Source organism: Chrysochloris asiatica, unplaced genomic scaffold (assembly GCF_000296735.1).
Source record: "Chrysochloris asiatica unplaced genomic scaffold, ChrAsi1.0 scaffold00124, whole genome shotgun sequence".
Taxonomy (NCBI): domain Eukaryota; kingdom Metazoa; phylum Chordata; class Mammalia; order Afrosoricida; family Chrysochloridae; genus Chrysochloris; species Chrysochloris asiatica.
The window spans coordinates 5916190-5940423 of record NW_006408642.1 but is presented as its reverse complement, the minus strand read 5'-3'; the positions used below and the strand labels follow the sequence as shown (position 1 = coordinate 5940423).

General features: G+C 38.2%; 1 protein-coding gene across 1 annotated transcript in view; it reads right to left on the bottom strand.

The window, feature by feature from the left end:
- Positions 1 to 321: 321 nt before the first annotated feature.
- The window catches only part of KIF15 (kinesin family member 15), a 95082-nt gene continuing 71169 nt past the window's right edge, over positions 322 to 24234 (bottom strand). Inside the window, exons 23-35 of the mRNA XM_006868835.1 lie at positions 22225 to 22294; positions 21792 to 21878; positions 21153 to 21257; positions 20486 to 20608; positions 17773 to 17919; positions 17077 to 17178; positions 16677 to 16841; positions 15551 to 15660; positions 13665 to 13737; positions 13113 to 13150; positions 1000 to 1165; positions 606 to 737; positions 322 to 378 (exon numbers count right to left, since the gene is read on the bottom strand). Of these exons, the coding sequence (XP_006868897.1) occupies positions 322 to 378; positions 606 to 737; positions 1000 to 1165; positions 13113 to 13150; positions 13665 to 13737; positions 15551 to 15660; positions 16677 to 16841; positions 17077 to 17178; positions 17773 to 17919; positions 20486 to 20608; positions 21153 to 21257; positions 21792 to 21878; positions 22225 to 22294 (1375 nt within the window). The remainder of the gene's footprint in view (positions 379 to 605; positions 738 to 999; positions 1166 to 13112; positions 13151 to 13664; positions 13738 to 15550; positions 15661 to 16676; positions 16842 to 17076; positions 17179 to 17772; positions 17920 to 20485; positions 20609 to 21152; positions 21258 to 21791; positions 21879 to 22224; positions 22295 to 24234) is intronic.

Sequence of the window (24234 nt, the reverse complement as noted above, 5' to 3'; positions counted from 1 at the left end):
CTTTTTATCATATACTGTTTATAGTCCTAATTAAGAATAAAAGATTATAGTAGTACACAAAATGTCTGAACCACAGGCTCTTAGTTTTAAAAGGAACAAGGCTGTTGTAGCCTTTGCAGCCGATTTAAAGTCTTGAATTGGGTTGGTGGCCTGACAGCAGACTGCCACAGGGTTTATACAGAGTAGCTTGCTTGAGGGTCAGCCGCCACCACATCACTGAATCATGCAGGTCCTTCACCTAAAAGGATAAACGGAGGCCTTACTTTCAGATGGAAACAAATCTCTAAACAAGATGCCTTGTTTGATCAGGATCCTTACAGTTCATTCCTTTTTCTTTTCTCTTAAGAATAAATTTTCAGCCCGTAACTTTTCTGCCTCCTAGTAAGTCATGAAAACAAAAGGAAAAAAAAAAAAAAAAAAATCAAGAGGATATTAATTTCAATCTGTAAACTATAAAAGGAAGCAAGAATCTGATGTTGATGATAATTTAACTGACTGAAGTATACTGAGATGGAGAGCAACGAAAGAAACATTTTGTTTTGTTTTTCAATTCAGGAAAGAGCCCTGAAGAGAGAACTGATTCAATCACTAAACTTAAGAGTTACCTCCACAAGTCTGACATTTTCCTTCTTCAGCCGCACTACATACTGAATCTTCTGCTGTAGGTTTTGGTGACCTACCAACTTTCCATTTTCCTCAGCAAGACATTCCAGCTGCTTCCTTAACATTTCCATTTCCTGTAGGTAAATCAACCCAAGAATGGAAAACAAGGAACAGTTTTAATTTTTCCTTTAAAATGACATTCTTTCATGCCTTCAGAGAATACAGGGAATGAGAGAGAGTCAGCCCAGATTCCGTGTTTCTGTGATCCTACATCTCTCATCTGTCAAAGGCACTCTGAACAGAGGACAACTAACTGATAGTAGGTGATTTAGGTTGATTAGGCCTCTTAATCCAATTGTTGTAAGTGCCACAAAACACCAAAACACACAAATGTACCTGGTATGCTCTTTCCCGTTCTTCATACATTTCTTCCAGCTTTGACCTCAGTTGTTCTTTTTCCTGGAATGCTTTAGACTCCAAAGTTCTAGTCCGTTCAACTTCCTCAGCCATTCTAAGGCAGCCCACCTCTTTGTTCTGAAGGGTACTCTGGACTTCTTCTAAGCTGTAAGAAGAAATAACACTTGATGGCATTTCAAGGGAACACACTAGAAAAAGAGCACTCTAACAAAATACTTTCTCTCCCAAGTCTAGAGTTTTGATCTAAAAATGTCACTAATACTCAGCCCTTTCCTGTATTCTGGCAAAAGAAGATTCAAGTGTTAGAGTTTTTTGTTGTTGTTCATTTTGGAATACTCACCCATTTTTTAAATAATAAATACAAATTCTTTTAAATTAAGCCCCCTTAAACCAGAGGCAATTTACATATTACAGCCTGCATGGTTCATTTAGTGCTACGATTTTTTTTTTTTTTAAAGTTTTATTGTGAACTGAGTGATAGTTTACATGGGAGAATATTGGTTTTATACTCAACGTTTCATTGCAATGATTACATTCCCCTCCGTGCAGTATTAGTTTCCATTACATGTTTGGTGCTTTTAGGAAGTGGGGGAGGTTTTGTACAGAAAAACACTCAGGAATAAATAATCATTTAAACAACCGAAGGGCACATTCTATCTGCATCCTGGCTGCTAGCAGATAGCCTTTCTCTTACAATGAGTCTAGAGTCTTCAGCTGCTCTCTCTCTCCACATCCTCATCATCTCTGGATAGGGTTCCACATTCTCCCTTGATGCTCCTAGGATCCTCTCCCCCCCATTTTGATACAAACTTCTACCTTTACAGTTTTGACAGCTGCAATTAGTCATGATAACAATTACTATTGAATCATAAGAATTTTAACCCCATCTCCTATCACCAGACTCGTACAGACAAGATAAGAGTTCCCACTGAATAGTTTTTATTTATTTCCCCTCATACACTCTGAAACTAAACTCACTCTTGAAAACTTGTAAGCCAGTCACTTTGTTCTATTATAGCCCTCCCTTCACCTGCTCCCATTTTAGGTAGCCAATGTGTAAGTTGCCTGTCCCTATCAACCCAGTATATAGAGGGGATATGATAGGAGCTCTGGTAGCGTAGTGGTTACGAATCGGGCTGCGAACCTTAAGGTCAACGGTTCGAAACTACCAGCTGCTCCGCGGGAGAAAGATGAGGCTTTCTACTCCTGTAAAGATTTATACCCTCGGAAACCCTGTACAGGGTCGCTATGGGTCGGAACCAACTCAATGGCACTTAACAACAAGGATGATATCTGATGTGAAGACTCATTTCTCAGTTGGTATTTTGAGCTACTACATCCATAAGTATAGGTCAAGTTCATCAAATTGTAGCAATTTACACTTGTTTCCTGTACCAAAATTCTAGTCAAGTGCTGATCATCAAACCATCGAAGCTAGGTTAAATTTGCTTCTCCCCTCACTTCCTATCAGCTCGATGCTTCACTCTTGGCTCTAGCCCTCCATGGCTTAGGAGTCCTCAGGTCTCACCCCACTTTGGACCAACCAGTCTTTCCTCTTCTCTCTCAATCTCCAGGGAAATGGTATTCTATGGAATGTGGTTGAACTCAGCTCATTACTTCATTGCTGCCTTTCCCCCTCCTTCCACTCATCAGTAGACCAAAGTGGTCACCAGCAAGCTTACATGCCTGCTCATGTGTTCCTTAGAGTTCAGTCTTGGAGGGGCATTTGTCCAGAAGGGACTTGATTGCTTGCCTTGATGGCTCCCCGGTGAATAGCTTGCTTGTTCTTTTAGTAAACAATCATACTGCCAAATTTGTTTATTATTTCTCCTGATGATCTTTCTTTTAAGATATTTCTTCTGTTCCTCTAGCTGTTTCAGACTGGTCTGCTTGTCCTTTCTAGTGGGAATGTCCCACCTCAGAAGGTTCTGGATGGGACTCAGGATTCTACCTAAAGGTCCTATACACTACAAAAGCTCCGCAAGAAGCCTATTTCATTGGGCAAGTTGTAGAACTCCTTTTTGGTGTTCTAATCAATTATAGGCTGAAGATGGGCTTACAAGCTTTTTGTAATCATGTTTCCCGACATTCCTTTCTATCTCACTCAAGTTTCTAGTTTACACTAGTAGGCAAGGGAAACCAGTATTCATAAGACAGTTGAGCATCTTAACATTATTTTCCCTCTTTTACCCATTCAGACTATGCCTCAATCCCTGTATCACAGCCCTGTTGTCCAAGGTAGAGCATACATCACTACTTACCTCCGTCCCATTTAGCCCATGCACACCTAAGTGTTCACCTGTCTACCTTGTTCTTCCATTCCACTCCCCCTTTTTGTGTATAGCCTTCCCCTACACCAAACTATGATGTGTCCCCTACCCTGTGCTCTACCATCACAATAATTGTCTTATGCAGTATTTGTCCTTCTGTGACTAATTTTACTCAGCATAATGTCCTCAAGATTCATCCATGTTATGTGGTGGCTTGTAGCTTCCTTGTTATTCTTCAAGGTAGCATAATATTCCAGTGTGTGTATGTACTAAAGTTTGTTTATCCATTCTTCCACTGATGGGCACTTAGGCTGTCTCCATCCTTTTGCTATTGATAGTGCTGCTCTGAACATTGGTGTGCATATATCTACTCATGATATGGCTCTTATTTCTTGTGGATATATACCATGTAGAAGAATTGCTGGATTATTTTGTTTTCCCACAAGCAATATAGGATGGTCCCAGTCTTTCCACATCCTTGCCAGCGTTTACTGTCCTCTGCTTTTTTGAACTTTGCTATTATTGCTGGTGTGAGACTGTATCTCACTGTTGTTTTTAGTTTCTAATTTTCAGTATGTCCCAATTATCTATTTTGTCTTCCTCTGTTTATGCAATTTTCATAATGTTTGATAGTCTGTGGGTACCCTGTATTATAGAGATCTTAAATTTGTCCCTATTTTTTCATTTATGACCTTTATAATTCTGGGACTCACATTTAGGTCTTTAATACATACCGAGTCAGTCTTTGTATATGGCATGAGATAAAGGTTTTGTTTCAGTCTTTTGCATATCCATTTCCAGCTCACTGTTGAAGAGACTATCTCCTCCCCATTGAATGTACTTTGGCTCTTTGTCAAAGATCAGTTGGCTGTATGTGGATGGGTTAATTTCTGGATTCTCAATTTTGTTCCATTGATCTATGTATCTTTCATTGTACCAGTACCAGGCTGTATTGATCACTGTAGCCATGTAGTAAATTTTGAAATCAGAGAGTGACAGGCTGCAACTTTGTTCTTTATAAGCAGTGCTTTGCTAATCCTGGGTCTCTCTCCTTTCCATATAAAGTTTGTAGTTGTTTTTTCCATCTCTTTAAAAACTGTTGTTGGAATCTGGATAGGAATTGCGTTATATGTGTAGATTGCTTTGGATAGTATTGGCATTTTCACAATGTTAAGTCTTCCTATACAGGAGTTATTCCATTTTAAAAGTCTCTTTTGGTTTCCTATAGTAGTGTTTTGTAGTTTTCTTTGTAAAGTTCCTTTGTTTCTCTGGTTAGATTTATTCCTAAATATTTCATCCTTTGGGCAGCTATTATAAATGGTATTAACTTACTAATTTCCTTTTCAACATTGTCATTATTAGTATAGAGGAATCCAGCTGATTTTTGTATGTACCCTGTCACTTTGCTAAATCTTTCAATTAGTTTTAGTAGTTTTTTGGCTAACTCTTTGGGGTTTTCTCTGTATAGGATTATATCATCTGTAATAGAGCATTTTACTGCCTCTTTGCCAATCTGGATGCCTTTAATTTCCCTATCTTGCCTTAATAACTCTGGCTAAGACTTCCAAGATAATACTGAATACGAGTGGTGATAATGGGCATCCTTCCTGTTCACTAATGGAAGACTTTCCGTTTCTCTCAATTGAAAGTGATGTTGACTGTTGGTTTTGTATATATGCTCTTGATTATGTTGAAGAATTTCCCTTCAATTTCTACTTTGTTGATTGTTATCAGGGATTTGTCAAATGTCTTTTCTTCATCAATCAATGTGATCATGTGTTCTTTGACTTGTTTTTAATATGGTCAATTAGATTGTTTTTCTAATATGGATCCCACTTGGTCATGATGTATTATTTTTTGAAGTGTTGTTGAATTCTGTTGGCTAGGATTTTGTTGAGAAACTTTTAATCTATGTTCATGAGGAATATTGGTCTATAATTTTCTTTCGTAGTGATTCCGTCCCTAATTTTAGTATGAAGGTTATGCGTGCTTCATAAAATGTATTTGCAAGTTTTCCATCCTTTTCTATATTCCAGAATAATTTCAGTAGAATTAGTGGCAGCTATTCCCTGAATGTTTGGTACAACTCACCAGTGAAGCTATCTGGACCTGGACTATTTTTGGTTGAGAGTATTTTGATAACTTGATCAATTTCTTCCTTTGTTGTAGGTCTGTTCAAGTTTTCTACTTCACTCTGTGTAAGTTTAGGTAGGTTGTGTTTCTCTAAAAATGTATCCATCTCCTCTAGATTTTCAAATTTGTTGTAGTACAACTCTTCATAGTATTGTTACTATCATTTTTATTTCAATTGGTTCTGTGGGAGGACATCACTCATGTGGTTTCTTATGTGTATTATTTGTGTCTTTTCCCTTTTTTGTTAGGTTTGCCAATGGTTTAATTTTATTAATCCTTTTGAAGAACCAGCTTCTTGTCCTGTTGTTTCTTTCTATAGTTTTTCTGTTTTCTCAAGTTTATTTCTGCTCTAATCATTATTATTTATCTTCTTTCTAGTGACTGTAGGTTTACTTTGCTGGTCTGTTTTCAGTTGTTGGAGTTGTTGTGTTAACGTGTTGATTTTGGTTCTTCTTTTTCGATGTGTGCATTTATTGCAATAAATCGTCCACTCAGCACTGATTTTGCCATGTCCCAAAGATTCTGGTATGTTGGGTTTCATTCTCATTAATTTATAGGAACTCTGTGAAGTCACGCTTTATTTGTCCTACTACTCAGTAGCTTTTAAGGAGCTCTAGTAGCATAGTAGTTACGAATTGGGCTGCTAACCTCAAGGTCAGCAGTTTGAAATTACCAGCTGTTCTACAGGAGAAAGAGGCTTTCTAATCGCCTATATGTAATGCCAATAAACAGATACACATATTGCTCTGGTGGTGCGTTGCGGTGTTGATGCATTGTGCTGCTGGTGCATTGCACTGGTGGTTCGTTGCGCTGGTGCTGTGTTGCGCTGGTTTCTGCTCCCGTAAAGATTTAAAGCCTCAGAAACCCTGCACAGGGTCACTAAGAGTCGGAACCGACTCTTACAGTACTTAACAACAACAACAACCTAGTAGCTTTTAAGCAGGGTGTTATTTAGTTTCCATGTATTTGACTTTATTTCTTAGGTCTTCCTATGGCTGAGTTTTAATTTGGTAGCATTGTGGTCTGAGAAGATGCTTTATAGTATTGTGGTGTTTGTAAATTTATGGAGGCTTGTTTTGTGGCCTAACACATGTGTACTGTGCTGTTGTTGGGTTGAATCCTCTGTACACATATATGAGGTCAAGTTGGCTGATTGTGTTGTTTAGTTCCTCGTCTTTGCTGAGTTTCTTTCTGGTTGTTCTATCCTTTTTCAAAAGTGGTTTGTTAAAATCTCTCAATATTATTGTAGATTTGTCTCTTTTTTTCAAATCTATTAGAGTTCGCTTTATATATTATGGATCTCTTTCATTGGGAGCATAGATATTTATTATGGCTATGTCATCTGGTTCAATTAACCCTTTAATCATGAGATAATGTCCATTTTTATCTACTATGCTTGGGTTTTGCCTTAAAGTTTATTTTATCAGGGATTAGTATTGCCACTCCTCATTTTTATTGCAATTAGTTATTTTTTTTCCCATTCTTTAACTTTTAGTCTGTTTTTGTCTTTGTGTGTAAGGTGTGTCTCTTGCAGACAGCATATTGAAGGATCTTGTTTTCTTATCCATTCTGCCACTCTCTGTCTCTTAACAGGTGCATTTAATCCGTTGACATTCAGTGTAATTATTTAGATTTAATTGCTGTCATTATGTTTGTTTTTTGGGGGGAGTGTGCTGGTTTCTTTGTTCTGTTTTCCTATGCTGAGTTTTTGTGGTCCCTTCTGTCAGTTTCTTTGTAGTTTTAATGTTTCCCTGTTTTTGTTGGATTTTCATTTTTTTGGTATATTGTGAAGTATAAACTTCCTTTTGAGGTTACTTTATATTCTATATTAACTTTTTCCTCCATTTAAAACAGTGTATTTTATCCTTTATTCTACCTGACCTCAACACATAGATCTCTGTTCCTGTTTTGACCTTCTTGCCCATTGTAATTGTTTTGATCATAGACTGGCCTCCCAGATCCTCTGAATATATTCTTGTAGTTTTGTTCTGTTCAGGACTCTTTCATCTGTCAGCTGAGTTCCAGGTGGTGCTGCCACCTATGTCATTCTCTGGTTGTTGTCTGTTCTTGCTGGTTCTCAGTCCAAAGGACTCTCTTGAGGATGTTTTTTTTTTTTTGTAAGTGCTGAGTTGGTATGACAAAATCCCTTAGCTTCTGTTTATCCTGGAATGTTTTTATTACACTGTCATATTTGACTGACAGCTTTGCTGGGTAGACAATTCTTAGTTGGCAGTTTTTGTTTTTTCAGGCTTTTATACAGATGTCTCCCTATTGCCTTCTTGCCTGCATGGTTTCTGTTGAGAGGTCAAAGCTTATTCTGCTTTGTTTGCCTTTGTAACACTTCTCTTTTCCATAGCTGCTTTCAGGATCCTCTCTTGGTGTTTATGATTTGGAGAGCTTGATTATGATATATCTTGGTGATTTTCTTTTGGGGTCTATCCTTCCTGGGGTTCACTGAGCTCTTGAAGGTTTATCTTTTCATATTTCAGGATCTTTTCATATTTCAGGATGTTAGGGAAATTTTCTTCTAGCAGCTCTGGACTTCAGTGACGCCTCTTCATGTTGTCCAACATGAATCTTATTAGACTTTCTTCAGATTTTTTAAATCTTTTTTTCTGCTTGCTCTTCTATTTTAGCAGTATTGAGAGATTTGTCTTCAGTTTGCTGGTTCTAGCTTCCATCTCTTCAGTTCTGCTTCTTTGCCCTTTCAGTGTATTGCCCATTTCTTATATTTTATTATTAATCATTTGGATCTCTTTTTGAAGTTTTTGATTGTTTCCAATGCTGTATCAATCTTATTTGATTGTTCCTGCAGCACTTTCCTGACTTCTTTCTTACCTTTCTCTAACCTTCTGTGGAGCATGTGGATGTGCCTCAATATTATTTTCCGGAATTCCTTCTCAGGCAGTTCCAATGCCTGACCTCCTTCCAATGGGAAGTCTAAGTCTACCTCCTGCTCATTGTCTATTACTCTATCTTGTTTCTGGACATGTGCTGAAATCGCCAGTTGTTTCTTGGGCATCTTCAATAATTAGGTGTGTTTTCAGTAATTCAATGAATGTATGTTGATTTATTAAGTTTTCTGATTGTCTCCTACCAGATGTGATCAGGAGGTAGGTCAGATGTGATCAGGAAGTAGGCTTCCGTTTCCCCTTTTTTATTCACATCAAAGTAACTGTAGCAGGTGTTGGGTGTCTTATCTGGTATATAGCAGCTGGTATTGGCTTTTGCCTGGACGGTGGGATTTTACAGGGTGTGACTGTAGTTTAGTTACTTAACCACAATTGCTGTCTGTTCTTGAGTAAGAAAGGGAGAGAAAGAGGCCCCCTAAAGTTCAGAGCCGCCTGAAAAATTTCATGATGTTACAGTTGCTTCTTATGATGTAACTCAGGATTTAATTTTCAGCCTGTTTGCTTTTTAGTTTGTCTGTTACTCAACTCCACAACCCTGTTCAGTACTTTCTCCTAGTGAGAAACAGTTCAGGGCTGGCTAGAGCCATTCTGGGGGAAGGGGTGGTATCCATTTGGAACTCAGGCACCCCCCTCTAGTCACCATATTGGAGGTGCATAGACAGCGAGAGACCAACGAACACATACACAAAATGTCCACTCTATTATCTGTGAGGATCAGTCAGACCTCTGCAATGGGGAGCGCTCCTCTGATCTTGTCCCCACTCTGTAATGCTCAAAAGGGCTGTTTGGGACCTGCTGGCAGCAGCAGATCAGAAAATACCACCTTTTTGCTTCTGCTACAAATTCTACCAGCATTAAGCCTTTGAACTTTCTAAATATTCCTTTACATGGAATTCAGAGTTCTGGGACCGTCCGCTGAACCTACTTCATCCAGTATTCTATGTTATTGCTGGCGGGAGGTCCTCACTGCACTTATCCCTAATCCGCCATTAAGCCCTGCCCTCAGTATCACAAATTTTAATAATTTCTAATTTTAAAAACTGCTCCTCAGACAGTGTGACCTAAGTCATTACTCAAGCATCTGCAATTTAGAATTCTTTATATAACTACCAGTTAGGTAGCAGTGTTATATAGAACTTCACTAACTTTATAAAACTGCCTAAATCTTAAGTGTTTCCCAAAGAAACACATTTTTTTAATTATACAATGCATATAGAATATTGATTAGTGAAATGATATAATACACAGTCTAAAATTTAGCATTTAAAGTCAGCTGAATAAAGAACTTTGGTAGTACAGTAGCGCTAAGCATTTGACTGCTAACCAAAAGGATGGTGTTTCAAATCTACCTACCACTGCATGGGAGAAAGATGTAGCAGTGTTTGTAAGGAGGATAGCCTTGGAAATCCCATGGGCAGTTCTACTCTGACACATGGGTTGCTGAGTGGAATCAACCCAATAGCAGTGGATGTTTTCAGATTACATTTTAATGAAACTTCCAAGAGCATGTAAGGAGGATACAGTGCTTTCCCAATCCATTCAGACCTCTTCCACATTTATTTTCTCTTACATATATTACTTTACTTTGAAGAAAGGGTCTATATATCATGGCACACATTGTAGTTGCTCACCAATAGTTAGCTCACTGCATCTCCCTTGTTGATGTTGTTATTGTGTGCTGTCAGGCCATTCTGACTCTTTAATGGACAGAGTAGAACTGCTCCATAGGGCTTCCTAGGCCATAAAGTTTATGGGAGCAGATCACCAGGTCCTTTCTCCTTCTGGTTAGCAGCCAAGCCCATGACATTGCACCACCAGGTGCCTTTCCCAGCTGACAAGAACACAATTTTTTGGGGGGAGAGAGGAGGAAAGGCACACCCTGTCCCCAAGAAACCAATAATGACAGGGTTTAAGCCGAGTATAGTTATCTATTCCGGATCCTGGTTTTCTCAACTTGCCCTGCAGGTAGAATTGTCAATGAGAGCCAATTCTGGCCATGGAGTGAAAAACTAATTATGGTACGTCTAGGAGGTTTTTCCTCTGACAAAAGAAACCTTCTGAGTCAATTTCAGTAGTACCTACGATACTGTTACAGCCAAAAGGCCTCAAGCAAGAGATCCAAAAGCAGAAAATGGAAAAGGTCTAGGTCTCTAATGGTATAATTGAGTCCGTGTACCTCCAGAAATCTTGTTAAAAGAAAGTGAACATCTCCTACCTATAGGTATGCAATTCCTTGATATGTCCCTTATACATGTTCTTGTTAAGTGCTGTTGAGTTGGTTCCAACATAGCAAGCCTGAATAGGGTTTCCGAGGAGTGGCTGGTGAGCTTGAACCACTGACTTTGCAGTCCAGCACATTAACCCACAGTGCTACACTAGGACTCCTTATACATAAGGCATTTAAAATCACTATGCAGGCTGAGACTGATAAAACTGTGTGCCACTTGCTGAACTGCATCAAGCAGGAGCTCTTGTACCACTGAAGATTCTTGATTTCTAGACTATTAAATCAACTGCATGTCAACTTAGAAAGCTTTTATTCTTTTTGCCTCAATAGATGTCTGCAAACTATACAGCTGGAGTTTCACAGACCCTGTAAGTGACTCGAGTTTCCATACTAGTACTAGCACTACCACTAACTGATGGAGAGTTAGTCCTTGAACGACTCCTATGCACATGAAGGGTTGAAAAAGCTCTGTTCCAGACTATTCTGGGTGTGACTCAGTAACTCGGTTAACATATCTTTCTGTAAGTCAGGTGGATCTGTCAACTAATCACATAAAAGAATTACTGATGAAAGATCATTGTGAATTGTGGCATGTAACTTGTTGTTTGTTGTTAAGTGCCCATAGAGTTGGTTCTGACTCACAGCAATCCTCCATAGGGTTTCCAAGGTTATAAATCTTTACAAGAGCAGAAAGCCTCACCTTTCTCCCGTGGAACTACTGGTAGTTTTGAACTGCTAGCCATGAGATTAGCAGCCTGACTTGTAACCACTATGCTACTTGAGCCCCTTGGCATATAACTTAAGAGTCCAAATAATTGAATAACAGTACCCTTAACAAAACTCCTTGGTGTGGCATTACAGGAAAAGCTCTGGCCTGCTAACTGCAATATCAGCAGTTCCGACTCACCAGTTGCTCCTTGGAAACCCTATATAGATTGCTATGAGTTGGAACTGACTCAATAGCACTTAATAACAACAACTCCTTCCAGTGCAACGAATTAACTATGGAAGTAAGATTTCTCAGCACTTCTATAAAAACAGAAACTTAGGAATAGGATTGATACTGAATCCTGTCATATTTCAGAATTAAGAATGTAATGCGGTAACTAAAGAATAACCATTAAGATAAAATTCTTTAAGAGAATCAAAATAAAATTTCAAAAACTACTTTTAATCTACACAGGCTGCCCCCAGGTTACAAATGCCTGACTTAAAGCACAGCCTGTAGTTACCAATGAATCCCCATATAGCCTATTGTAGTATTTAAAATTTAAGACATACACAATGGTTCCTAATAACAAACAGAACTACACTTAGCAATGTGCATCAAAAATCATTACTATTATTATTATATTGTGTTAAAGATGCTTTAGTGAATTTGGAAGTACTTCTTCAATGTTTTTATGCATAGTAAAGTATACTGTACACTAAGACAAGCATTTGACTGAAGTTAGATATGAACAGTATATAAACTGCTCTGATGTATGTATAAACTCAAAGACATACTTTGGAACAGAACTCACTCCTAATATGGGATCACTATATATATTTTTTTATTTTTAATTAAAATCATAGGGTATCAATGTAAATACATTACATAGGGATAAAATTCTGTACAAAAGTAGGAAGAAAACTCAATTTCAAAGGAAAAAAAGAACGAAGTAATATTTTAGACTGAAGCATTTGTTCATGAATTTTTAAATGAATGGAATGTAGGCAGTCAATTATATATATATTATTGTTGTTAAGTGCTGTCGAGTCGGTTCCAACTCATAGCGACACTGTACAGGATTTCTGAGGCTGTAAATCTTTACGGGAACAGAAAGCCTCATCTTTCTTCCACGGAGCAGCTGGTAGTTTCGAACTGCTGACCTTAATGTTTGTAACTACTACGCTACCAGAGCTTTATATATATATATATATACATATATATATACTTTTAAAGGAAAATCATAAAAGTTTTATTTTATGCTATGATGCTGAACAGGTTTAAGAAGAGTTTCTAGACTGAAACTACTACACTTCGAATAATTTAAACTTCCAAAGGCAGGAGATGGGAAACACTTTAAAAATATGCAAGATAATATTCTCCCATGTAAACTATCACATAATTCACAATAAAACATTAAAATATATATATATGCAAGAGTATATACAGCATTTCAAAATTCTTAGGAGGTATGACAAGTGAAAACATTTGCGTACCTCTGTTCTTTATGTAGAGTACCGAGGTCCATTATCTTTCTAATTTCCTTTTACCATTTTGTATGTTAACACTGAAGAACTTGACAGGAAGGGAAACCTAGTCATTGTCCATCCATTCCTTAAGAGAAGTTAAGTTTTTCCTGACCTTCATTTTTTAAGAGATTTTTTTTTTCCCTTTGGAGTGACCTCATATGAGAAACCCACTTAGCAGATGGTATTTAAGAAAAGTAGTAAACATTTATTATGTTCACATATTATTAGAGAAAATTTTTTTTTCACATTTCTTCCCTTTTGAGAATAAAGAATAGATGAACAAGAGCTTGAATTACAAAGTATTATACTTACTGTGCTTTCATTTTCAGCATTTCTTCAATTATTTTGCTCTATGTAAAATAAAAATAGAAATGATAGCTTAAGTTCTTAAACAACATTGCCAAAAAAAAAAAAAAAAAAAAAAATCCAAACTAACAAGCCCACTCTCCCTCACAGTAATCAAATCAATTAAAGACAACATCCTTTTTCCAAATCCCGACTACAGGCACTTGATACTTGCTTCTATATAGGCATGAAGACAAAATCACTCTAAATTCTCAGCTATGTCTAAATACTGTTGGTTTAAAAAAAAACTGCCACTGAGTCGACTCTAACTCTGTAGAACAGAGTAGAACTGCTTCTCAGGGTTTATAAGGCTGTAAATCTTTATGGAGGCAGACAGTCTCATCTTTCTGCCATGAAGCAGCTTGTGGGTTTGAATAGTCAAACTTGTACTCAGCAGGCCAATGCTTATCCTATTTTGCCACCTTACAAGCAGATAGTAAATAAACAGTGGGAACACAGAAAATACATAACAATAAACACTAACCATAAAAGTTAAAAAAAAAAAAAAAAAGATCATACTTTGGCAAGTCTTTCTTGGATGATTTCATCTTGTTCATTCTTCAGTTGTGGACTGACTGGATGATTCTGATCACTACATAGGTTAGCAAAAGCAGGAGATGGGAGACACTATCAGTATCAATTTCAAATGCAGCAATGCCATGTTGTGCAGAGAAAAGGTGACTCCATGGTGATTGGTCAAGCTAGCATAGCTGATAGACACATGGTTTGTACTGGAAAAGTGTATTTCATCTCCAAGATGCAGAGCTGAGAAATCTAATCCAGGCTTGGTTGAAAGTGAACTAAATAGCATCTTATTAAAGGTGAGAAAAAGGGAGCTGAGAGTAAGAGCAGGTTGAGAGTGTGAGATGACTGGGAGCAGTTGGGAGGAGGCATGTGTACTGGCCAAGAGGGTTGGCTCAAGCTTCAGGATGGCCAGGCACCTGAAGCCCCTGATTTTCCCTTTGCCTGGATTTCATGGTAGGCTGGCAATTTTCTGATGACAACACTGGATTCTTATGTGTGCAGGGAAAAGAAGGTTGCATTCTAGAGGTTACATCAGTATCATATAAATTTGAATAGTGTGAGAGTAAGGTTTTTTCTCTTTTAATGAATCTGGCCACTTAGACAAAATGCTAATGACACCTCAATGAGGAAAATACAATTCACTGAGAGATGTTTTCTGTGCTCTAATCTATGGGCTGGTAAACTTTTTCTGTCAAGGACCATTAGTAAATATGTTAGGTTTGGTAGTCTATTCCACAGCTAATAGAGTACAGAAATAGCCATTGTTATTGTTAAGTGCCATCCAGTTGATTCCAACTGATAGCAACCCTGAGCAACCCTGTATAGGGTTCCAGAGGAGTTGTTAAGCTTGAACCTCCAACTTTGCAGTTCAAACCAACCTTGTAGTCCAGCACACTAACACGCAGCACTACACCAGGACCTCAAAAGTAGCCACCGTAATATAAAAACTAAAGTGCATGACTGTTTTGATAACTTTTTGTTACTTTAATATGGCTGGATATGGGGGTGGAGCATATGGAAACCAGGTGAACATATTTCTGTACTTTTCCCCAGCCCTATTAAATCAGATTCTTGTTGCTCAATATGTTATCTCACTTAGATCTGGAACAGGGCATCTCAGGGCTGCTCCAGGACAGGATAGGAGCTGCACCCCAGCTGCTGAGACTGTCCCCTGACCCTTCTGGGAACAGCAGGATGGCAGACTCCCCTAATCTGGGGATTTGAATTCAGTATGGATCTCTACTCTAAATAGAGACTCCTTTGATTCAATTCAACATCATACAATTTAACAGTCCTTCACTCAGAAATTGACCAGTTGGCAAACTCAGAATCCTACCTTGGAGTACTTAGTAACTACCATTTTATTTAGTAAGAGCCTTTCCTTTGTCAAGCATGGCAATTGGCATTTTGCACATGGTAATAACACCTTACGAAGTAGTTATCACTAACCTCTTTATTTCTAAGCTAAGGAAACTGAGGCACTGAGAGATTTTTAAAAATGTGTCCAATGTTATCCAACTTTTTAGAGAGAGGGACATAAATCTGGGTGTAGTTAACCGTGACATCCTGGAATACCACCGCTACCACCACCACCTTAGCATTAGTCAGAACAAAGATACACAGACAGAAAGTCCTGAGCCCAAAGAGGTACTCTTTGCACTTTCTCTGCACTGCTTCCTTGGCCTTGTCTTGTTGATTTATTTTACCCAAAGAAGGCAAAACAGCTCAGTTAAAGTATTGCACATGTTTTCAGTTCATACAGTTCTATAATAATGCAAAGGTTAACACTCTGGATACAGTGATAAACTCATCAGACCAGTTTCAAATGTAACCAATGTCACCCCAATCATGTAACAATTTTCAGGCAGGCTCTTTCTCACCTGTTGTCTTTGTGTCTTTTAATACCATCCAGCTGACCTTGAAGGAGCCAGGTTTGCTCCCTTAACTGCTGAGCTTCAAGACGTAAGTTTTCCATCTCACACAACTGCTCCTGATAACATAGCAAATTATGTTTTTTCATTCTAGAAAATTCATTTAGTAGTTATTACTTTGCTCCAAAGTCTATGACTAAGGTCGGTTTTCCTTTTTTAAGCTCCTTCACTACACTATGGACCACTGAATAAAAAGTTGACTGAGCCATTTTCAGAGCCAGTGTCTATCACATACTTTATTCAAATTGCTTTATGAGAAAACATGGCCAAGTCTTTTACTTTGGTAAATGTTCTCAACTATTTTATTCTATTTCATGGATTCTAATTTGTAAAGAACATCATTCATGAAGCAAAAGATCATTATAAAAACAGGAAACAAAAGACCAAACTGAGTATCAGAAGAGACTCTGAAACTTGTTTTTGAACACAGAAATTAAAGAATTGTAAGAAAAATACACTGAGATAACTAACATGCTTTATCTATTTAATTGGCAAAGACCCTAAAGCTGGGTAGCACTGAGGGAAGGTTTAAGGAAACAGGCTCATTTACTGCTAATGAGAGTACAACTGGTACAGCCTGTATAATACGATGGTCTGATCCCACTGTGTAAGAAGTGAGTGAGGTAGGGCAAGAATTTGTTGCTGTTAAGTGCCGTCGAGTCAGTTCTGACCCATAGCGACCCTGTACAGGGTTTCCGAGGGTGTAAAGTCAGTTCTGACCCATAGCGACCCTGTACAGGGTTTCCGAGGGTGTAAATCCTTACGGGAGTAGAAAGCCTCATCTTTCTCCCGCGGAACGGCTGGTAGTTTCGAACCGCTGACCTTAAGGTTCGCAGCCCGATTCGTAACCACTACGCTACCAGAGCTCCTATTGCCCTAAACAGCTCTAAAAGAAAGAACTAAGAAATGGCTACACTGGGAGACTCCAAGAAAAGCAAACTGAATAGTGTGAGGCCAGGCTTGGAAGATTTCTCTGTTTAACCCTTCAGTTCTCTATCTTGAATTTTGTATCCTCAATAACCATGAAGATATAATATGTTCAAAAAAATTACATTATTTTAAAAATTACACTTACCTTCATTCTGAGGATTTCAGCATTTTTTACTTCTCGGTCTTCGTTTAGCTTTGTTACCAGGTGTTGCAAAGAAATTTTAGAGGCTCTTCCATCTTCTATCTCTTGTTCTTGTGTTTCCAGGAGTTTTGCCAAATGTGTTTGAAAGTGAGGTGGTGTTTTAGGGCTCTAAAATAAAACCATATCTCATCCAACTACCTGATTGATTTCATAAAGGTTTCATTTTAAATGTATGTGCCAGGCACATAGAACACACTCAGGTTATTTAGCTGGTTAACAAAACAAAAGACTACTATCTTCATGAAGCAAAAAGCCAAGAAAGAGGGTGATTTCCAAAGTGACACTTTTATCATTCACAAAACTGTTTATTCCCTCGAAACTGCACTCTTTTTGTGAAAAATACCTGGGGGTACTCAGCAGCAGAATCCATCACATGTTCCAGTTGCCTCATTTTCAAGTTGTATTCATTCTTTTTCTGTTCTACCTCCTCTCTCTTTTCTTTCAGCTGGAAAAGATGAGCAGATGTAAGGTTACAAGTTAAAAAATCAATATGGGAACCCAGTCGAGTTAGAAAAGCTAGGTGTCCCAAAGTATGTGGGTAGAAATAAGCTTTCCACGTTATTTTTCAGGAAGTGATTAATAATTTTAAAAGCATTATGTTATTAAAACAAAACAAAACTGCAGCATATTTTAAAGCATACACTGTAAATTTGGTGTTTTTGCTACGTTGGTTCCTACTATAAATCAACCATCTCTTTTTTCTCATAAATTCACAATAAAAGATTCACTTGAGAAAAAAAATGCAAAATATAAAACAACAGCCCAAAAGGAAAACAAAAAGCAGTTATAACCTCAACACTGTGGCAGAACTTGCTGCCATATGGCAAAGATCTAGGGAGGCAGCCAAGCAAGTTTCCTATCACAAAAGCACACTCAAGTCCTTAAGATGCTAACTTGGCCATCTACACTGCAACCACCAGATTACCTGGCAGTTACACTACCTTACCTTTATAGTGCAGAAATTAGTCATGACGACCTCAACTGCAGACTCTTCTTGTCCCTTTCTGGAATATAGCAGTGACACCTCTTTGTACCTCACCTTGTGCTGCAGTTCCTGGATCAGGGCCTCCTTCTTCGTCAGCTCTTCCTGGGCAGACTGGAGCAGTCCTGAATGCTTTTTCGAGGCCTCTGTGAGCATGTTCAGCTGCTCAGTGGCATGAGCCAGGTCCTCACAGAGCATATCCCGCTGTTAGGGAACAACCCCACAAAGAAAAATTTCTTAATTGTGGTTCTCCAATGAGGGACATGCAAATTATTGCTGTGTACAGTTATTTAAAGGCTAAGAAAGTTTGAAGAACTGTTTTGTTTTTGTGCCAACCCATTCCAAGACAAACCAAGCAGTCACTATTTAGGTGAACAGGTCTAGAAATAAATATTACAATATGATCTGAGGTTTAATTGTACCTTGATCCCCTCTTCCCTACCTGCAGACCTATCCCCTCAATTCAGGATCTCAAAGCGGATCTGTTTCCTATCTACCTGTTGCTTCACCAACTGACTCTAGTTCTTTATATACAGGAAGGTAAACAGCTGTAGTAAATATGGGCCCCTCTCAAACAGCTAGGGAAGGACTGGGCAGCTCACTGTCACAGGAAGGAATTAGAAGTCCTATGAATATGCATTATATATCCAAACACGTTGCTGGCATTTGACGCTGACTCACAGTGAAAACCTATAGAATAGAGTATAATTGCCCACAGGGTTTCCAAAGTTGTAATCTTTACGGAAGGAGATTGCCAAGTCTTTCTGCCATGAAGAGGCGGGTAGGTTCATACTTCCAATCGTTCAGTTAGCAGCCAAACATTTATCCACTGCACCACCAGGGCTCCTTGCTCCAACTAAACTGGAGCAGAATTTCTTTGTATTTTCATTCCTTTCCAAACTGTGTGTGTGTGGATGTTGTTGTTAGGCCCATTGAGTTGGTTTGGACTCATAGTGACACAACAGAACAAAACACGGTCTGGTCTGCCCCATGCTCATAATTGCTGTTATGTTACAGCCCATTACTGCTGCCACTCTATTAGTCCATCTTGTTGAGGGTCTTCCTCTTTTTCGCCGTCCACTTTACCTAGCATGATGTCCTCTTCCTGACAACATATCCAAACTATGAGATGAGATCACCCCATCCTCACTTCTAAGTAGTGTTCTGGCTGTGCTTCTTCTAAGACAGATTTGTTTGCTCTTCTTGCAGTCCATGGTACTTTCAATATTCTCCTCCAATACCAACACTCAATGCACCAATTCTTCTCCAGTCTTCCTTATCCACTGTCCAACTTTCACAAGCATAGGAGGCTTGAATCAGGCACAACATAGTCCTCAAAGTGACATCTTTGCTCTTAAATACTTTAATGAGATCCTTTGCAGCAATCTTTTCTCCATTTATCATGATGTTATTTATTGGTCCAATAGTGGGGATTTTTGTTTTATTTAAAGTGACATGCAATTCATACTGAATTCTTCCATCTTTATCACTTTGTATTTGAAGTCCTCACTACTTCAGTTATAAACTATATAAAAACTCTTATTATTTCTAACAAGATATCTGAAGGTGCACTCGCTATTTGGGGAGTCAATTCCACTAGAATAAAAACTATTTTTATATGTGTACTCAGAAATTTTTTTGAGAGAGAAAAGGAGAAGGGAAGAAGATAAAAAAAGGAAAGGAAGGAGGGAAGGAACAGGAGGGCAAAGCAGGAAAGCAGGTAGTTTTTAGGTGAATTGCTATGAGTACTCATCATTTAGCTACTCCACCTAAATGCCATCAAGTTGGTTCTGACCCATAGTGATCCTGTATAGGGTTTCCGAAGAGCAGCTGGTGACCTTGAACTACCAACCTTGCAGTTCAAATGGTTTTGCAGTCCGGCACATTAACCCACAGCGCCACACCCAGGACTCCACCTAAATGCCTAGATTTCCCCCTTTTCCTTTGACAAAAGGAAATGTGAAAGTCAGTTTAGCCCTCATTTTATATGTTGTATAAGACTGTCAAGTATGGCTTTTGTGGTCTAACTAAAAGTATTATTAACATATAATGAGCACTTCCACAGCACAGGATCCACCTGGACACCAACAACTGCCCTCTCTTCTGCTCTTAAAGTTCAAGTCGGTTACACCTACTGTTAAACCATGGGCAGACACTCCACACATGTTATCAGCCACCTTCCCTTGCAAGGTCTTGTATAATTGCTGTCTCCTATAGGAAGCTCTTCAGGAGATTCCCTGAAAGAATTTACTTTTCTGCCTCCTTTTTCTTTGCTACAAAGTGTTACACGCTACAAAGTGTTACATTGTGAAACACCCAACTCTCAAGCTAGATCATAAGCTAAATTTTTACTGAATTCGTTTTAAGGGTAATATTTTTAAAAAAGGATTAGTTCACATCAGCAATACCAAAAAAATGAAACCTACTTTAGCTAAAATAAAAGAGGCACCCTGAGAATGTTAATCCTGCCATACACTCCTTGTCTTTTTTCCTTTGGCTCCCAAGGAAATAGTTCCCACTCTGCTCCCCTTACTTAATCTTAGTGCTCTCTCCTAATTGCCTGATTATCCTCAGGAAAAAGTAATCTTAGTGTTCTCTTAACTACCTCCACATACAAACATACATACTGACAAGTTGTTATTTGCTGTTAAGTGCCATTGAGTCAGTTCCAACCCATAGCGACCCTGTATAGGGTTTCCAAGGAGCAGCTGGTGAGCTTGAACCGTCACAAGTATTAAGGCAAAAAGAGTTGCTATGGGTGAACATCTACCTCTATGTCCTCAGAGAGTTTTCTCAGCCTGAGGGCTTCTTTCAGATCCAGAATCTCCACCTCCTGTCTCTTAATCAACACTTTGCTCTCTTCTTTGTCAGCCAAAGCAGAGTTGTATTTGCACTGCAGAAAAGAAAGTTATAATACAAGAGCTGTTTACTTTATTAACAAGAATAAATTTCATGGTGATAATCAGATTCCATTTACACAGTTAATTCAATAAAAATTTGAAGACCAAGTATACAAATGGTAAAGAAAAGTAGAAAAGTCTCAAAAGTATCCGTGTGAAACTGTTTTTCTGTCATCTCTAGAAGCAGCCGGTCTTCAGAAACTAAATGGAACCATAACAAAAATAATATTGACTACATAAACTCACCCTTGAGACAACTAAGCAACACTACAAAACCTTAAGTGTCATAGCCAACAAACACAGTATCTTAGCTAGTTTCTACCAGCAATTCTCATACTGCTCAGAAAACAAATGCTATCCAGATATAATGTATGGCGAAACCTTAAAGGTTCTCCAAGTCCCATAAATACAGACATCTGTTGAATTTAATTAAAATTTCCAAATTGAGAAAAGATTCTTTCTATGTTCTAATAAAAGAGTCTGTGAAGTATAGTTCATGTTCAAATTTAACATTACCTTGTTGGGGACAGAACTTACATTAATGTCATTCAGTTCCTGCTTCAAAGTGTCAATAGTTTCTGTTTTCTCACAGAGTGATGTTCTCAGTTCCTGGATCTGACTCAAGAGGTCTACTACAACTTCCTGACAAGGAAAGAAACAAAATCCTCATTCCCAATGACTTTAAGGAGGTGATAATCTGTATATTTTCTTTCGTTTTATAAACAAGTAAATAATAAACGTATACGGAATTTTATCTACTTTTATACTTGGATATACATTGAAATCTCTGAGAGCTGGAACTCCCCACATGACTGCCTTGCTGTTCCAGGTCATGCAAGTTTCCCATAGAATGAACTTCTCTGAGTCCATGATACAAATTTTCCATTCCCTGGTGTCAACTTTAGCTAGCATAATAATAATCTGTAATGTAAAACCTGCAAAATCAGGAACCTGTGCAAGGAGGAAACCTGTCAGAGAAAAAAAATTCAACTTATTTTCCACTAAATCAGTCACCATGAGTGTGAGATGGAGCAGGAGGAGACTAGAGTGTGAAAATAGCATATATGAGGTGAGTTTTACGTGTAGAAATTGATGAATTCATTTATATTCGGTGTCTAATCGCAATAAAATCCTAAATTAAGAAAATCCACAAAGGGATTTGCATACTCTGCTTACCTTGTCAGCATCTCTAGACTTCTCCAGAGTACTGATCACTTTTTCAGAAGCAAACAAACTCTCTTCTAGTTTCTGTACTTTTGCCACCTACAGGGAAAATTAAGTATTTTTAGAAGCAATTAAATCACAAAGCTAACTGCATACATATAAAAATCAAGTTGAAATCTGTGTTGCACAATATAGAGTGCACTGTGAGAGCAGTACTTGACAATGATAAATTGGATCGAAAGTATTATTTGTTGGTGATTTCCTAATTCCCACCTGGGTGAAACATAAGATATGAAAAAATAACAGAACCAGACAAAAATTCCAACTTTTAACTCCCAATTTCAAACATCTGAGAGGTGAAACTTTTTCAACCTAATAGGTATTTAGATACCACGAATAAAAGTTATAAACCTCAAATTCTAGAGTGAGTGTAATAGAGACTTACCTGTTCCTCACACTTGGCCATCTCTTTCTGTTTTTCCTGACGTACAGTCTCAATAACTTTTAAGATTTCCCTGGAAGACAAAAACTAACTTTTAACTCTGACTTCATTCAATGGAAGCAGGAACTAACTATATTAGTATAGAAGAAATTCAAGACAATGCAACAGAACTTTGTTTAGGCACATGACTTGGAGACCAGAAATTTAAACTCTAACAACTCTAACTCCAGTGAAACCCATTTTTGTTTCATGGCAGTTTACTTTTCTTCAGAAAGCTCAACATTGCCTAGTATCTATTATCTGTTTCCTTCAGCTGAATGCAAAATCCATGAAGACTAGGATGTTTTATTAATTGTATTACCTCTAAATGCTCTGGCATTTATGAGAACATTATCTGCCCTGTTGGATATCACCAAATTTTTTATGAATGACTGTATCAATCTTTATCTCTCAAATAGATGTATACTCCAGGTTCACCAATGTATATCAAGAAGTGAAACTGTCTCGTAGTACGATCTCTATAAACATTTTTTGCATAAATTCTTCTCATTAGAATGATAATCAGGCTATTAACTGAGGCTAAAAGACTGACTGAGATTACCAAAGAATAGAATTGAGAGAGGAAAGAGGACAATGGCATTCAGTTAGAAAAAAGATAAGCTAAAAACAAAAAGCAGTCTCTGAAGGAACAAACAGGGTGGCGGATCAGGTGGAAGTTCAGTAAAGAGCTCCGCCAGCAACAAAACAGAATACCCGACCAGGCAGGGTCAGGGATGGTCCCAGAAATCTGAATCACATATAAAGATATATTTAGAAGGTTGGAAGGCTTACAGCTGGGGGAAATTGGGGCAGAAGCAAGAAACCCATTGCTTTCTAGTGCGGGACACTCAGCTGCTCCATGAGCCACCATCTTGGGTGAGAACAAGAGGGGGAAGGATCGGAGTGGCCACAGGCACCTGGCAGAACCGCAGAGATAAATAAAGGTGTGGACATTCTTTTCTTTTGGTAGCTGTTCATTGGTCCCTTGCTGTCTGTGCACCTCCATTCTGGTGACTATAGGGGTGCCTGAGCTAGTGGGCACCCCAGCCCCACCCTCGAAGGGTTCTACTACGCATGAGCACAGATCTCCTAGAAATTTAAAGAGACAGTTTCCAATTAAAACCAAACGGCCACAGCTGGCCCTGAACTGTTTACAACTAGAAACAAAGCATGAACAGGGATTGTGTAGCAGGACAAGCAGACAAAAAAGGAAATAGGCCGAAAAATAAATCCTAAGTTACGTCAAAACAACCAACAGTGGCATCCTGAAATTTCTCAAGAAGAAAAGTTAAAAGGGAAGCCCATTTCCCGATCAAATCTACCTGGAGGCAATCAGAAAGCATGAAAAATACCAAAATACACACCCATCTGAGTATGAAGGCCACAGATAACCCCTGAAGATGCCCAAAAAACAGAAGCAGATGACTATATCAGGTATTCAGAAAAATGATTATAAAATGTACCAAAACACTATACAATGGAGTTGAGAAAAATAAGGAATAAGTCAGGAAAGTGCTATAGAAAACAAATAAGATAGCTACTGCATTGGAAACAATTCAAAACCTATAGCAAGAGGTCCAAACGATTAATAATAGATTATCAGAAATGGAAACTACACACTGAAAGGGCAAAGGAGTAGAATAAAGAGATAGAAGCCAGAATTAGTGAGCTAGAAGATAAATCTCTAACACTACTAAGATAAAAGAACAAATACAAAAAAGCATAAAAAAATCTGAAGAGGACCTAATATTCATGTTGGATAACATGAAGAGGAATAACATAAGAATTATTGGCATTCCAGAACAGGAACAATCACACAAGTCCACAGAGGAGATAGTTAAGAGCTTCTGGAAGAAAAATTTCCTAACATCCTGAAAAGTGAAAAAATAAGCATTCAAGAAGCTCAAAGAACCCCAGGATGGATAGACCCTAAAAAACAATCACCAAGACATATAATAATCAAGCTCTCCAAAA